This window comes from Diabrotica virgifera, chromosome 10, assembly GCF_917563875.1.
Source record: "Diabrotica virgifera virgifera chromosome 10, PGI_DIABVI_V3a".
In the NCBI taxonomy this organism is placed as follows: domain Eukaryota; kingdom Metazoa; phylum Arthropoda; class Insecta; order Coleoptera; family Chrysomelidae; genus Diabrotica; species Diabrotica virgifera.
Window position 1 is genome coordinate 68,631,104 of NC_065452.1, and position 15,048 is coordinate 68,646,151.

General features: G+C 32.2%; 1 protein-coding gene across 6 annotated transcripts in view; it reads left to right on the forward strand.

Annotated features, from left to right (window-relative positions):
- Positions 1-14,843, forward strand: part of LOC114346223 (uncharacterized) — a 122,705-nt gene extending 107,862 nt beyond the window's left edge. For 5 of the 6 annotated variants that reach the window (XM_028296996.2, XM_028296997.2, XM_028296998.2 and 2 more), the window contains one exon: positions 14,341-14,843. In XM_028296996.2, coding sequence (XP_028152797.1) covers positions 14,341-14,461 — 121 coding nt within the window. In that variant the 3' untranslated portion in view covers positions 14,462-14,843. The remainder of the gene's footprint in view (positions 1-14,340) is intronic. The other variant, XR_007695726.1, reaches the window with a different exon arrangement.
- The last annotated feature ends 205 nt before the right edge of the window (positions 14,844-15,048 follow it).

Genomic DNA, 15,048 nt, shown 5'->3' on the forward strand with positions numbered 1-15,048 from the left:
AAGAGATGATGCGCAACGGCTTCCTACAACTTGGAAAACGGTATTGAAGAAAAAGACCAAAATAAATCAGGCTGCAACATCCACGCGTAACATCCACGCGTAACATCCCGCCGACGACTGCAACCTACACCGGACCAATAACAAGAGCCAGAGTTCGCGCAGGGCAAGCAGCATCAGGATCAACTACATAAGCGACGGTATCGTGAGTAAAAATTCAGTTTACTTCAAGCAGCAGCGAGAAGCGGAACTACCTGACTTGACAATGGCAAGTGAGATCTTGCCGAAACGTCGTCAAAATAATGGTTTTTATCAAAACCAAAATTATTCAACGCGGAGTCAAACCCGGAAAACAACAGAAAGCACATATAGCTCCCGCGGAAACTTCAAGTGTAACATATATATATATATATATACATATACAGCGTGTCTACTTAAGTTGGAAACATATGGGAAACTTTTTTATTATTAATTTTACGAAAAAAAGTTATTCTTTATAAAAAGTTCTGCATGCCCCAAAACCTAAGATTTAATCATCAGATATCAAATTTTCTCAATATTATACGAGGTATGTCAAAAAATATGAATTTCGGTCAAGGGTAAAGTACCTTTATTTCTCTCAGTATCGAAAATTCTTATGATAAAAAGTTGTTTGGAATTAAAAACTAAGATCAAACAATCAATTACATGCTTCTAATTGAAAATAAAAAAAATTTCTCAAATTTATGGATACCCAACATCGTTTTTAATTCTTACAAATATGATAACTCGTTTATTATTCATTTTACGAAAAAAAGTTATTCTTCATAAAAAGCTTTGCATGGTCTAAAATCTGAGACACAACCATGATATATCAACTTTTATTAATTTTATACGATGTGTGTCAAAAAATATGAAATTCGCTCAAGATTATAGTATCTTTATATTTCCCAATATTTCAATTAGAAGGATATAATTGCATATTGAAACATAGTTTTTAATTCTAAACAACTTTTTTAATAACCGTTTTCAATATTGTGAAAAATAAAGGTACTTTACCCTTGAGTGAAATTCATATTTTTTGACATACCTCGTATAAAATTAATAAAATGTGATATCTGATGATTGCATCTTCGGTCTTAGGACATACAGAGCTTTTTATAAAGAATACCTTTTTTTCGTAAAAGTAATAATAAAAGAGTTATCGTATGTGTAATAAATAAAAACGAAGTTAGTATCAATAAATTTGAGAAAAATTTGGAAAATATTTTTTTCCAATTAGAAGCATGTAATTGCATATTTGATCTTAGTTTTTATTTCCAAACAACTTTTCATAATAAGAATTTTCGATATTGAGAGAAATAAAGGTACTTTACTCTTGAACGAAGTTCATATTTTTTGACATACCTCGTATAATATTGACAAAATTTGATATCTGATGATTGAATCTTAGGTTATAGAGCATGCAGAACTTTTTATAAAGAATAACTTTTTTTCGTAAAATGAATAACAAAAAAGTTTCCCATATGTTTCCAACTTAAGTAGACACGCTGTATATATATATATATATATTATATATATATATATATATATATATATATATATATATATATATATATATATATATATATATGTTACACTTCAAGTTTCCGCGGGAGCTATATGTGCTTTCTGTTGTTTTCCGGGTTTGACTCCGCGTTGAATAATTTTGGTTTTGAGAAAAATCATTATTTTGACGAGGTTTCGGCAAGATCTCACTTGCCATTGTCAAGTCAGGTAGTTCCGCTTCTCGCTGCTACTTAAAGTAAACTTTAGTTTACTTCACTAAAGTAAAACTACTTCACTAAAGTTTACTTCACTAAAGTAAGTAAACTTTAGTTTACTTAAGTTTACTTCAAGCAGCAGCGAGAAGCGGAACTACCTGACTTGACAATGGCAAGTGAGATCTTGCCGAAACGTCGTCAAAATAATGGTTTTTCTCAAAACCAAAATTATTCAACGCGGAGTCAAACCCGGAAAACAACAGAAAGCATATATATATATATATATATATATATATATATTGATAAGGGGTACCTTGTCGCCTCAGAAACAGTGAATCGGTAGACGTTGTCGCCTCATATATGACGTTGTCGCCTCACTTTGGTGAGGCGACAACGTTTTGGGCTGAAAATTTCAGGACAGCTTCCCAACCACCTTATGAGTCGATATGCAAAAAATAGTTTTGAGGTGACAACGTACCCCTTTTCACTATTTTTTGGCACGTTAGTTTGGCAGTAGATCACTGGCGCTAGTATCGGCATTGCAACAGTGACTGGCTGTATGTTGTCGCCTCAGCATATAAATTCTACTTTTTGGTTAACAACCGGTACCTTGTTGCCTCAGATTTTGGCAACGTCGCTTTCAGTTTGCATTGGGTATTAGGTCGTGAAATATAAAAATATGCGCTGTCGGTACCGTAACAAGGCAGCTAAAAAGTTTATGATATAGTTTGCAGCTTACGATTTAAAATTGTTGCCCTTATACAGGGTGTCCAGAAACTCTACCGACAAACGAAAAAAGAAGATTCCTCAGATAATTTTAAGATAATTTAACCCAATTCACTTAGTCCGAAAATGCTTCCTAGAGCTCTAGGGAGCTAGAGCTCTTTGAAGACGGCGTCTTGTAATTAGTTTTTCTTAAATACTGCCAGAACGCTTCTATTTAGAAAAACGAAAATTATTACGCATATTTATCATCCAGATATAAATCGATTCCATTCATTGTGAATTTCCAGTACCGGTCGTAGGCGCCCGTTTTGGGTACGGCAACGGTTATTTTATCCCATAACTTTTTTGTATTTAATTTTTAAGCATTTCTGACTATGGATTATTAAATTGTGAGTTATTCTAGTACTAAAAGGTACTCTAGCTTTAAGTCCATAGAATATACCATTTTCTAGAAAAATCGATTTGAAAATTTTTCTTTTCTTGAATTAAAAAAAAAATTAAAAAAAAACTATTTAGAAAACGAAAACTGGTACGTTTGTTTATATAGAGATGAATCGGTTTCATTAATTGCAAATTTTTAGTACCGGTCATATGCGTCCGTTTTGAGTAGTTCAACGGTTATTTTATCTCATAAGTTTTTTGTGTTTAATTTTTAAGCATTTTTGACACTAGATTATTAAATTATGAGGTATTCTGGTACTAAAAGTTACTCTTGCTTCAAGTTGGTAAAATACACCGTTTTGTTAAATTCTTTTCAAATTCAAAAAACGAAAAATTTTCAAATAAATTTTTCTAGAAATCGATGTGTCCTACCGACTTAAAGCAAGATTACCTTTTAATTCTAGAATACCTCACAATTTAAAAATCCAGAGTCAAAAATACTTAAACGCTAAAGACAAAAAAGTTATGCTGTAAAATAACCGTTGCCCTACCCAAAATGGACGCTTATAACCGGTACTAAAAATTCACAATGGATGGAAGCGATTTATCCCTGGAAGATGAATAGGCTTACCAAATTTCTTTTTCTAAATAGAAGCGTTAGAATAGAATAGAATAGAAATATGCTTTATTGTCACTGAAAATTATACAAATTTTATGGACAAAGCTTAATTAAAGTCAGAAAAAATAAATAATATCTAACAATAACAATAACAAATACAATTTTCTGAAATTTGATAAATCGTCAATATAAAAAAAATATACACAAATACAAAATATAAGTTATTAAAGTAAAGAAAAAAAAACAAAATCGATATATTGCAACAATTTATAGAAATTGCAAAGTGAACATACAACAAAGTAAACTATTTATAGACATAGGAACTAATAAGTTTAAGCTGCTGCATGTGACACCCAAAAATATAGATAAGTTTGGTTACTTGTACATTACTGTAATTTCTTAGTTAGTCATTAAGAAACTCTTCTACTGAATAATATGGTCTTTTAGATAGATGAGCTTTTGTCATTTTACGGAACTTGGGGAAAGATGTTGCAGATTTGAGTTGTAAAGGAAGATGGTTGTATAGTTTTTTTGCGGAATATAATATAGATTTCTTTACTAACTCAGAGGACGGGATCGGTAAATAGACATCAAAATTTGAATTTCTGGTGGAGTAGTCATGACGAGGCCTTGCTGGAAAGACATGCATGTGTTTACGAATTAAGCAAACAGTTTCTAAAATATATAAAGATGTAAGGGTTAAAATGCCGTGATCTTTGAAGTAACTTCTGCAATGTGTTGTTCTTCTGAGGCCAAATAGATACCTTATTGCTCTTTTTTGTAATTTAAAAATATCATCTAATTGGGCAGCTGTACTAGAACCCCAAAAAGGAAGACCATATCGAAGATGAGACTCGAACAAGGAAAAATATGTTAGTTTAGAAGATGATACATTGAGTTCTTTCGAAACAGATCTTATAGCATAGCAGGCTGAGGCGAGTTTCTTACTTAACAAATCGATATGAAGGGACCATTTGAGGTTGCTGTCTAAAAAAATACCAAGAAATTTTACAGAATCAACGGTAGAGATCTGGCTGTTATTAACAAGCAGGGGTTGAAGGGCACTTTTATAGGATAATGCTACTGTCTTATCCACGTTAAAAGAGAGTAAATTAGAGTTAGACCAGGTTTTTATCTTAAGCAAATCAGAAGTTATAGTTGCATGAAGAGATGCAATAGTTAAGTTGCTCCAAGTCATACTGGTATCATCAGCAAAAAGAAAAATTTTTCCATCGATTTTTAAGTTAGTGATGTCATTTATAAAGATAAGGAACAGTAGAGGACCCAATACTGAACCTTGTGGTACTCCACATATAATGTTTTTTAGATTATGAGATTTGAGATTGAGAATGATTTTTGAGATTTTGGGAAAATGTCGTGATTTACACAATCAAAAGCTTTGGCATAGTCACAGAAAACAGTGGCAGTATAAAGATTATTGTTTAGTGCTTGGTAAACCTCATGAAGCACAGAAAACAAGGCATCAGTGGTACATTTATTAGTTAAAAAGCCGAACTGATTTTGGGATAAGATGTTGTTATCAATGAGAAAGGACATAAGACGGGTTTTTATGAGTCTCTCAATAATTTTTGAAAGTACCGGTAGTAAGGCAATAGGTCTATAGTTGCAAGCATTAGATTTTTCACCACCCTTATGAAGGGGAATAATAATGGCTATCTTTAGGCACTCTGGGAATTTGCCTCTTTCAAAGGAATCATTAATTAGTGAGACGAGGATTTCCAACACATTTTCTGTGAGATTTGAGAAGATTTTTATGGATAGTCCATCAGTACTACAGGATGATTTGCTTTTGATACTATTGATAGTTTGGATCAGTTCAGATGTATCGATTGGTCTTAAAAAGAATGAATTCGAGAACACTCCTGAATTGGGGAGATAGGAAATGGGATGTTTTTGTGGCAAAATAGTAGAAACCTCCCGTTCTGGAGGTATTTAAGAAAAACTAATTACTAGATGCCATCTTCCAAAAGCTCTAGCTCCCTTAGGAAGCATTTTCAGACTAGGTGAATTGGGTTAAATTGTCTTAGGAAAATACCTGATGAATCGCCTGTCTTCGTTTGTAGGTAGAGTTTCGGGACACCCTGTATAAACAAGTTCTATAAGAGAGAGAGAGCATGCCGGAATAAAAATATGTTAGCTGGTCGCATAGGAATTAATAAAAATTACAAACAGAATATTAGTAATCATGGAGCGTATGTAATACTTAAGTAGTTATTATAATATGGAACTGAACAAGTCTATGCCCCAAATGATCATGAAGACGAAAGGTAGGAAAATTCTAACCAGTCATTAATTTAATTCTAAAAAATAAAAAATTCATTATATTATGTGACTTTATTACAAAAATAAGAACATAAATGATTTTTCTGTAACAGCAGCAGAAAAAAAATAACAGTTATGACAGAGGATAAACACTGATATACTATCGAAATTACAGAAAGTTGAAAAACACTAAAATGAACCTGAATGGCTTAACTCAAATAAAAAAAAACTAAAACCAAAATAAATATCTTTATGTGGGTGACATGCAAACGGGAGCCAATCTAAGTAAATTTCGTATAGGAATTTATCATTGAACAGTTAGTAATAGCAACAGTTTCAAAAATCTCAAAAATGAAACAACAAAACACTATCCAATATCAGAAGTTTACTACTTCTGCTCTGAAAGAAAAACCCGTATTCTGACATTAAAATGTTTGAATAGAAATGACAACAGTAATATTTCAAGCAAAAAAAATATAGGACGATAAAATGAGAAGCCAACAAAAATACATTGACAAGACATGAAACGAACAAAATAACTGAAAATAAGATCTTGATAGATGGCGATGTAAAGAAAACACGGGAAATACATATCATCGAAGTAACCTTATTCTATTATTTATTTTATTTACCATTGATATTGCTCACTAGATTAATATCCTTATAGGTAATTTGCATGTTTGTACTTATTTGTTTACGATTTTTTCTAGCCCTTCAACTGATGCGTTATCTTTCCTGACCCTCATATATTTAGGTTTCTTAATATTAGGATTCAGTCCATAACGCTGACTCACTTCTGTATCTTTATTGATTATGTCTTGTAAGCCTTCTAGCTAGACTATTAGCAAATGACGGTATCATCTTAAACGACAAAACAGAATTTGCAAGCAAAAAACCGTGGTGGTTCCAGTAATAATCACGTTTCTGAATCGCAAACCCTTACAGCCTGTGTAATGGATCCAAAAAACGTTGTCCCCAGATTAAATGTTAAGGAACAAGAGTCTTCGACAAAAAGAAAGATGTATAGCATTTACATTTACGTTAATTTTGGCAATTCTTACTTAAAAAACCATAAGAGAGGGTATAAAATATGCATGTAGCGAAAGAATGCGAACCCTCTCTATATTTCTTATTAAGCATAGAACGATGGTAAATAATAATACGATTTCTTCAAAGCATATTTTAAGACCCAAAAATTTTGACGATCTCAAGTGCTCCAAGAGTTTTATATGTCAAAAATGAATAACCATTTTCAATTTCGTTGCAACGCGAAACTACAGGCGCATCATATTCTAGTCCAATCAGAGAGCGCTGCAAGCGCCTCTACAGGTTTCGAAACTTATTAGTCTCTCATCAGGAGGCACATATGCTGCTCTCTCTGACCCAACTAGGACAAACCCCGGCGTGCAGTCACGAATTGCAACGAACAAAATGGCAGGGATGCCCTAGCGGCAACTGCTACCAAAAGTTTTCAACCTAATAGCACATAAAACAACACCAAAAATGTTGCTCCACATCCTACCAAATTGAAAATAATGGGAACCCTCTCTGGTTACACCTCCGAGGCTTCTAAAATTTGCAAGCCATAACGGATGCTGAGACTAAGGAAGATGAGGGAATTTTACAATTTATAATTCACGTCTCATCTGCTCAGCGCGGTAAAGTTCCAACGAGAATGGTTCCCTTCGTACTTTAATCAGAGTAAACATGTAAATCAAAAATGAAAAACCATTTTCAATTTCGTTGCAACACAAAACTACTTAGTCTTTAGTTTTATATGTATATAATAATTTTAAAAAGACCTTCAGTTCTCCTACTCGTATTATCGCGTTGCACTTGGGTACGTACCTAAAACTATGTTGCTATGAACACCTCCATTTAATACTAAAAGAATCAGCTGCTTTTACGTGTACAACAGAAAGACAAATATAGGAATTGGCCAAGGGCTATAAATACATAATATGAAAACGTTGCTGACAAATCGTTGTAGTGTGGAAATTGCTTCTCTTGCTAACAAAGATATTCAAGAACAAAAATTACCAAAGCTCGTACCACTTGTAAGTGATATTAAAATATTCTGAGAAGAAAGTATTAAAATTGGTGTGAAGTGTCAGAAGACGTTTGAGAGCAATATTGATAATGTTGAAACATAAAAATTTAGTTAACTATGCTCTATCATTAGCCATTATTTTTAACAGAAGACGAATAGGTGATGTTCAGTATTTAAAAATTCAGCAATCTAGTAACGAAAGATAAACGGACTTCAGTGATTTTGAAAATGATTTAACTGAAGGAGAAAAGGCACTTGCGAGAGGACACAAAATTCCAGTGTGTTCTGGTAAAGGTTCTTGAGCTGTTGCTATTTTACTTCCAAAAATGTTGCAAGGTTTCATAGAAACTTTAATAAAACATAGACATAAATACATGTCTGACGTCGTCCGTCGTTAATAACTATAATATGTTTGCAGTTCCAGGCAGTAAGCTAAAATGGGACAAAGGGGATGTTTCGATCCGTAAATTGACAAGCAAAATGAATTTAACAAACCCTGAAGCTATATCAAGCAAGAAATTACGCAAAAATATTCCAACAGTAGCACAAATTTTAAGTATGTCCAAAAATCAAACTAAAGAATTTGCCAAGTTTATGGGGCATGACGAAAAAATGCATGATGAATGATATGAATTACCTGCTGACATTTATCAAACCGTAAAATTGTCAAAATTTTTAATAGTAATGGAAAGGGATTCTCTTCCTTTAGAATATAAAGGAAAATCGCTTGAAGAACTAGATTTTCACCACGATTTAGAAATGCGGAAGAAAATAAAAAAAGCAATCTTCAAATACGAATATTAATTTTCCAAGTATTGCAGGTATGCAAGAAGTTAAAAAAAGTAAAGCGTTGGTTGCAAAAGATAACGTTCTGGCTCAAACAAGTAAAGAATTTAAAACGGACAGTGACGATAAGTACTATCCAAATAAAAAACTACTCAAAGCATCAAAAAACCAAGCACGGGAAATTCCGAATGCGATTCATATGTGCCTCCACAAAGAAGAAATATTAAAAAACAAACCTTTTAAGAGAACACTTTTTAAATTATATTCAAGTTGGCTTATATCCATCTAGATAAAAAAGTGAATTCCAATATTATAAAATCAAAAATTCAACATCTTATAAAAGTGAAATAAAATATGTATGGCATATGTAAGTTTTTTATATGATGCTTAAGTGAAATTATAGAAATATTTTTTTTTACTTTTTGTTGCTATTTTTATAATTTTTTTTTATTCTTAGATATAATAAACATCTAACCAACGCCTCAATTAAAGGGTTTGACATTTAAACAAAACATAATGAAATCATTTTTGTAGAAGAAAAAAATTAAATAGGTACCTAAAACCTAGTTTTGAGTTTTTCTCAAAATTTTTTGAGATCAGGATAAAAAGACCACTACACAAATTGTAGATTTTTTATCGCCCACAGCTTTTGCGTTGAATTTTTTTAAACGATGCAATGTTAAGCCAGAAATTTCAGAAAACCATTTTCGCCCTTAAAACCACCCCACCTTCACCACCTTATAAATTATTTTCGTACACTTTGCTGTAAGAATAGGTTTTGTTGGAACATTTTTACAGCTATGTATACTAATTCACTGGTTTTTAATTAAAATTTTTAAATAAACCGTTGACACTTTTTCTGTGAGATAGGTAATATGTTTACTGCAAATAATAAATTTTATCGTTAAGATCCTTTATAATTTTACTGTATAAGAGCAATAATTCACACAAAATAATTTGGCTTAGCTTAATTTATTGCAAAATTCTAGCTTTGGAATATCTACTAATAAAAATTTTTTAAACATATAATCCAAACAAACCATGTTCATATCTTAAGCTTATTTAAAATATCAAAAATAACCATCCTTTATTTTTAATGTAAACAACAATAGAACATGTGAACAAATTCCCACTATTTCTTTACCTATATCCGTAATAAATACCTATACTACCTCTCGCTGTGCACCAAATTTCGACCCACTCAATCCTAGTCATTTTCGAATAATTGGCAACGCCGTCTGAGGCAACAACGTACCGGCTTTCATTCTTAGTCATATATAGTTGTGAGGCGACAGCGCATTGGATTTAATCGTAAATTTATATATAAAAAAAACCATTTAAAATCGTTTCCCCTCTTTAGAGATTCTTAATTAGAAAGTTCCCCTCATTGTATATATGCATATATTTTTTGAAAAAAAGAACTACAAAAGGGTGAGGCGAGGTCGTCATAGTTTTCACCGCGAGGCGACAACGTACCTTTTATCGATATATATATATATATATATAACAAAGGAGCACTCGTAAGTGTAGGGTTTTATCGGTCAAGTGGGTGAAAAAAGAGACAAAGAATTCAGCTACTTCATCTATTTATTGAAGACGTTTCGTCTACTGCTCAGTAGACATCATCAGTTCATCTACAAAAAGAGTGTTATAAGAAACAACATCCAAAAGAGAGGTAAAAAAGCACTAGCGTTACCTTAAAAAGACATGTAGCAAAAGATAAGATGTACATAGTAAAAAAAACCTTATCCATGAACCAATGTAATGTATAAGTATGTAACATTTAAGTGTATAGTTAATATTTAAAAACTTTAGTACAGCCAAAGACAAGACCATGTGGTAACAGTCACATATAAAAAACAAGTGGAAAAAAGCTGGCTTGCTTTTTTCAAAGTCAAGAATGAACCAAGAAAAAACCAGATTCACACTTCCAAAAATTTAGTAGTGTTTAAGCATACTTCATTTTAACCTTAGGCAACATCATTAAATGAATATAGTGCTAATATGCAACTTCGAAAATTTAAAGTTGAATAGTTACCAGCAGGTCATCCTAGCCCAACGGACACACAAAAGAAAATGGAGTTTGAATTATCAGGTGTAAACTGACATCTCGCCAAGAGGCAGGCAACCTTTAAAAAATTTTATAACAAAGAGTGACTGACAACTGCAGCGCAGCGCGGTAAAATTTAAATTGATGTATTTAAAACAGTTATAAAAGTGTTTAAAAAGTGAAAGTAATATCAAGAAGTAATCAAGGGATGTACCTTATACCTCGTAGACAAGAATCACAGTTTATTTTAAACAAGTGAGGGCACTTCACACAATTATATGGAAAAGTGCCTACGTTAGTACTGGTCATCCAGTTACTAACGAATATATAAGATAGTACAATAGTATAACTCCCATATATCGCAGCTCACAATGCAAGAAAAAATATGCAATAATTTAAGAAAATTTATAAATCAGTTTAGCAAATTGTAATTTATAATTAATATCAATAATGCAAAATTTTATCCTATGGAAAATTTTAAATTGTTCAATCTATTAAGTAACTGTTATTATCAAAAAAAAAAAAAAAAAAAAAAAAAAAGTGGGAAAAGCTTGAAAAAACCACCAAAAACTTTTTTACAATAAAATAATTTAAGTGTAATAACATCTACTGATTCCGCAAGATCAATATTAAAAGAAGTGGGAAAAGCCTGAAAACCACAAAAACTTTTTTACAATATAATAATTTGAGTGTAATAATACCAACTAATTCTGCAAAATCAATGCATGGTATATTTGACTCAAGTTACTGATGTCAGTTCTCTTGTTAAGTACATTAGAGGTTTTTAATATGAAACACATCTCTAAGAACTGTCTTTTCGACAGGTTGCGTTCATTGCAAAGGATCTTGGCTTCATCAAAGTCCACCTTATGTTTTGTATCTATTGCATGTTGGGCTAAGGCACAAGTTGGTTTTTTCAAATTGATATCACTACGGTGTGAAATTAAACGTGATTTTAAAGCTCGCTTTGTCTGCCCTACATAACATGCGTCACATTCAGCACAAGGTATGTGGTAGACCACATTAACCTGTTCCAAAGGGGACAAGGGTGTTTTAGTCTTAGAGAACAAATTTCTGACTGATCTTGCGTTCTTAATTGCAATCTTAACAGGAATATTATTATTTTTATATAGTTTAATAAGTTTATCAGTAACCTGAGGAAAATAAGGAAGTGAAGAAAACTGGGAAACAGGAGTCCCAAGATTAGTAGTAGGCAGAATTGTGATGTTAACAGTATTATTTGATATTGATCTAAGTTGGTCACCATTGGGTATGTCGTTCAGAGAAGAACCGTAACTTTGGGAAAAAAGAAATTTATTGATAAGGGATGAAGGGTAGGAATTATCTACCAATATACTTCTGAGTAACAGAAGGGATTCCCTTCGATTAACCGGATGTGTCAACCTATGTAGCCTGCAGCTTAAAGCTTTAATAAGATTTATTTTATATTTAAGGATGACAAGAATGGTAGTTGAGAAACCTATTAGAGGCCATTGGTTTCCTATACCAACTTGTACAGAGTGTGTTATCTCCACTTCTAGTGACACGCATGTCCAAGAAGGGGATACTCTGGTTGTTGGGGTCCTCGAGTTCACATGTGAACTGCAAGTGAGGATCAAACCCATTGAAGATGGACAAGGTGGCCTGAGTCTTGTCTGGTGGTAAGGCTAGTAATAGGTCGTCCACATAACGTTTAACAAAAGGAACTTGAAAATCTAAATAACCCAGCCGGTCAGAAACTAAATCATCCAAAACATAATTCACTAGGATGGGTGAAATCGAGGAACCCATTGGTGTCCCAAAAATTTGTAAATAAAATTTGTCGTTGAAGACCAAAAAATTAGTGTCAAACACTAATTGGAGCAATTCTGCAAACACTTCCCAGGAAACTGGAGAATTAGGTTGGATAATATTCCAATGATTTCTTAGTGAAGTAAGGACACTAGCCAAGGGAAGGTTAGTAAAAAGTGAAACTACATCAAAACTCACCAAAATATAACCATGTGGTAGCTTCAAGTCATTAATAAATTCACTAAATTGAAAAGAGTCAACAATGTTGTAATCATTATTGTAATTATAAGATTTTGACAAGATATCAGTCAAAAATTTAGCAATATGTATATTAGGTGAATTAATTGAGGAAACTACTATTGTACTATCTTATATATTCGTTAGTAACTGGATGACCAGTACTAACGTAGGCACTTTTCCATATAATTGTGTGAAGTGCCATCACTTGTTTAAAATAAACTGTGATTCTTGTCTACGAGGTATAAGGTACATCCCTTGATTACTTCTTGATATTACTTTCACTTTTTAAACACTTTTATAACTGTTTTAAATACATCAATTTAAATTTTACCGCGCTGCGCTGCAGTTGTCAGTCACTCTTTGTTATAAAATTTTTTAAAGGTTGCCTGCCTCTTGGCGAGATGTCAGTTTACACCTGATAATTCAAACTCCATTTTCTTTTGTGTGTCCGTTGGGCTAGGATGACCTGCTGGTAACTATTCAACTTTAAATTTTCGAAGTTGCATATTAGCACTATATTCATTTAATGATGTTGCCTAAGGTTAAAATGAAGTATGCTTAAACACTACTAAATTTTTGGAAGTGTGAATCTGGTTTTTTCTTGGTTCATTCTTGACTTTGAAAAAAGCAAGCCAGCTTTTTTCCACTTGTTTTTTATATGTGACTGTTACCACATGGTCTTGTCTTTGGCTGTACTAAAGTTTTTAAATATTAACTATACACTTAAATGTTACATACTTATACATTACATTGGTTCATGGATAAGGTTTTTTTTACTATGTACATCTTATCTTTTGCTACATGTCTTTTTAAGGTAACGCTAGTGCTTTTTTACCTCTCTTTTGGATGTTGTTTCTTATAACACTCTTTTTGTAGATGAACTGATGATGTCTACTGAGCAGTAGACGAAACGTCTTCAATAAATAGATGAAGTAGCTGAATTCTTTGTCTCTTTTTTCACCCACTTGACCGATAAAACCCTACACTTACGAGTGCTCCTTTGTTATATTGGAATTGACGGTCGTACTCCTTTATGATATATATATATATATATATATATATATATATATATATATATATATATATATATAGGTAATTAATCTTTGCTGGCCAGTTAGGAAACAAAGTTGAAATATCGGGGTAGCAGCAATCTCAAAGAAAACTCTTTATAATAGTTCCAAACTTTCGATAATGTTTATTATCATCGTCAGGGAAAATCAATAATAATTACTATTTTTGTGGTACCAAAACACCCCAGTTTTCTCTCAATAAACTAGGTGTTGAGGATCCTCAGAAACACAAAAATAATAAAATATCGTTCTGAGAAATACAGAACCTCATACTCTCACTAGAAACACTGTATATCACAGAACAATCCTATTAAAAAGTTACTTATATGGTATAGGTACTTACATTATCTGAGGATGTAGAGACTAGTTGTTAAAACACTGACATACAAAAAAGATCTATGCACACAAAATACATTTTTTCCTGTTGCTGATATTTTTCTATTTGATTGTAAATACATGATGATGAGTGCTTCTGCCTTTTCTAAATCCGCTTTGTGATTCGTCGACTGTTCTGTCAATTTTATTTATTATATTAATATAGGTAATAATTTAAACCTCAGTTGTTTGTTCATTGTTGTTTTTATATATTTACTGTTTCGTTTTAGGACAAATCTCAATAAACAAGAAGACTGGATGGCAAGATTGGATGGACAAGACCTAACACCCGTACTACAGCAGAACCAAAGTTTCGCGGGTTGTGTCATCGATAACTATTTTAACCCTTAGTCTCCCGACGGTACTTTTTAGAACCACCAAATTCAGGTACCCTTAAATCCCAAGTGTTAAAGTATATTTTTTAAGAATGTTTTGTTAAATATCATTTATTAGTTATCAACTGATGTTTAATACTTCAAATGTCATTCAAACGATTTAGTGTTAAATACACAATAAGATTTATAGGTTCTTTAAAGGATCCTTGGAAAGCAACTATGCTTTTAGCTTATTTTAAAAAATTATGACCGAAAAAATAAGGCGGACTTAAAAGTACACTTTTATTAATCAGTTATGTATATGAAATATTTTGTTACGAGAAAGCAACCTTACCTAAGTCAACAAGAATGTTGGTGCTTCTCTATAATGTGATAATAAAGTTTAATGTTTTACAAAATGACCTTTATTATTCTTACACCAGAACGCTTCGTGGACAAAACAATACCAGTCAAAACAACCTTCTCTTATGGTGCCATTTTCAATAATTATTAACTGAAAGAAGCAAAATGAAAGTACTGTTACATCTGCTTTGGACAAACAATGGCCCGCTACAGTTTTGAATTCTGCAAAATAGAAAATTTGAAATATTAAGATGAATAGGG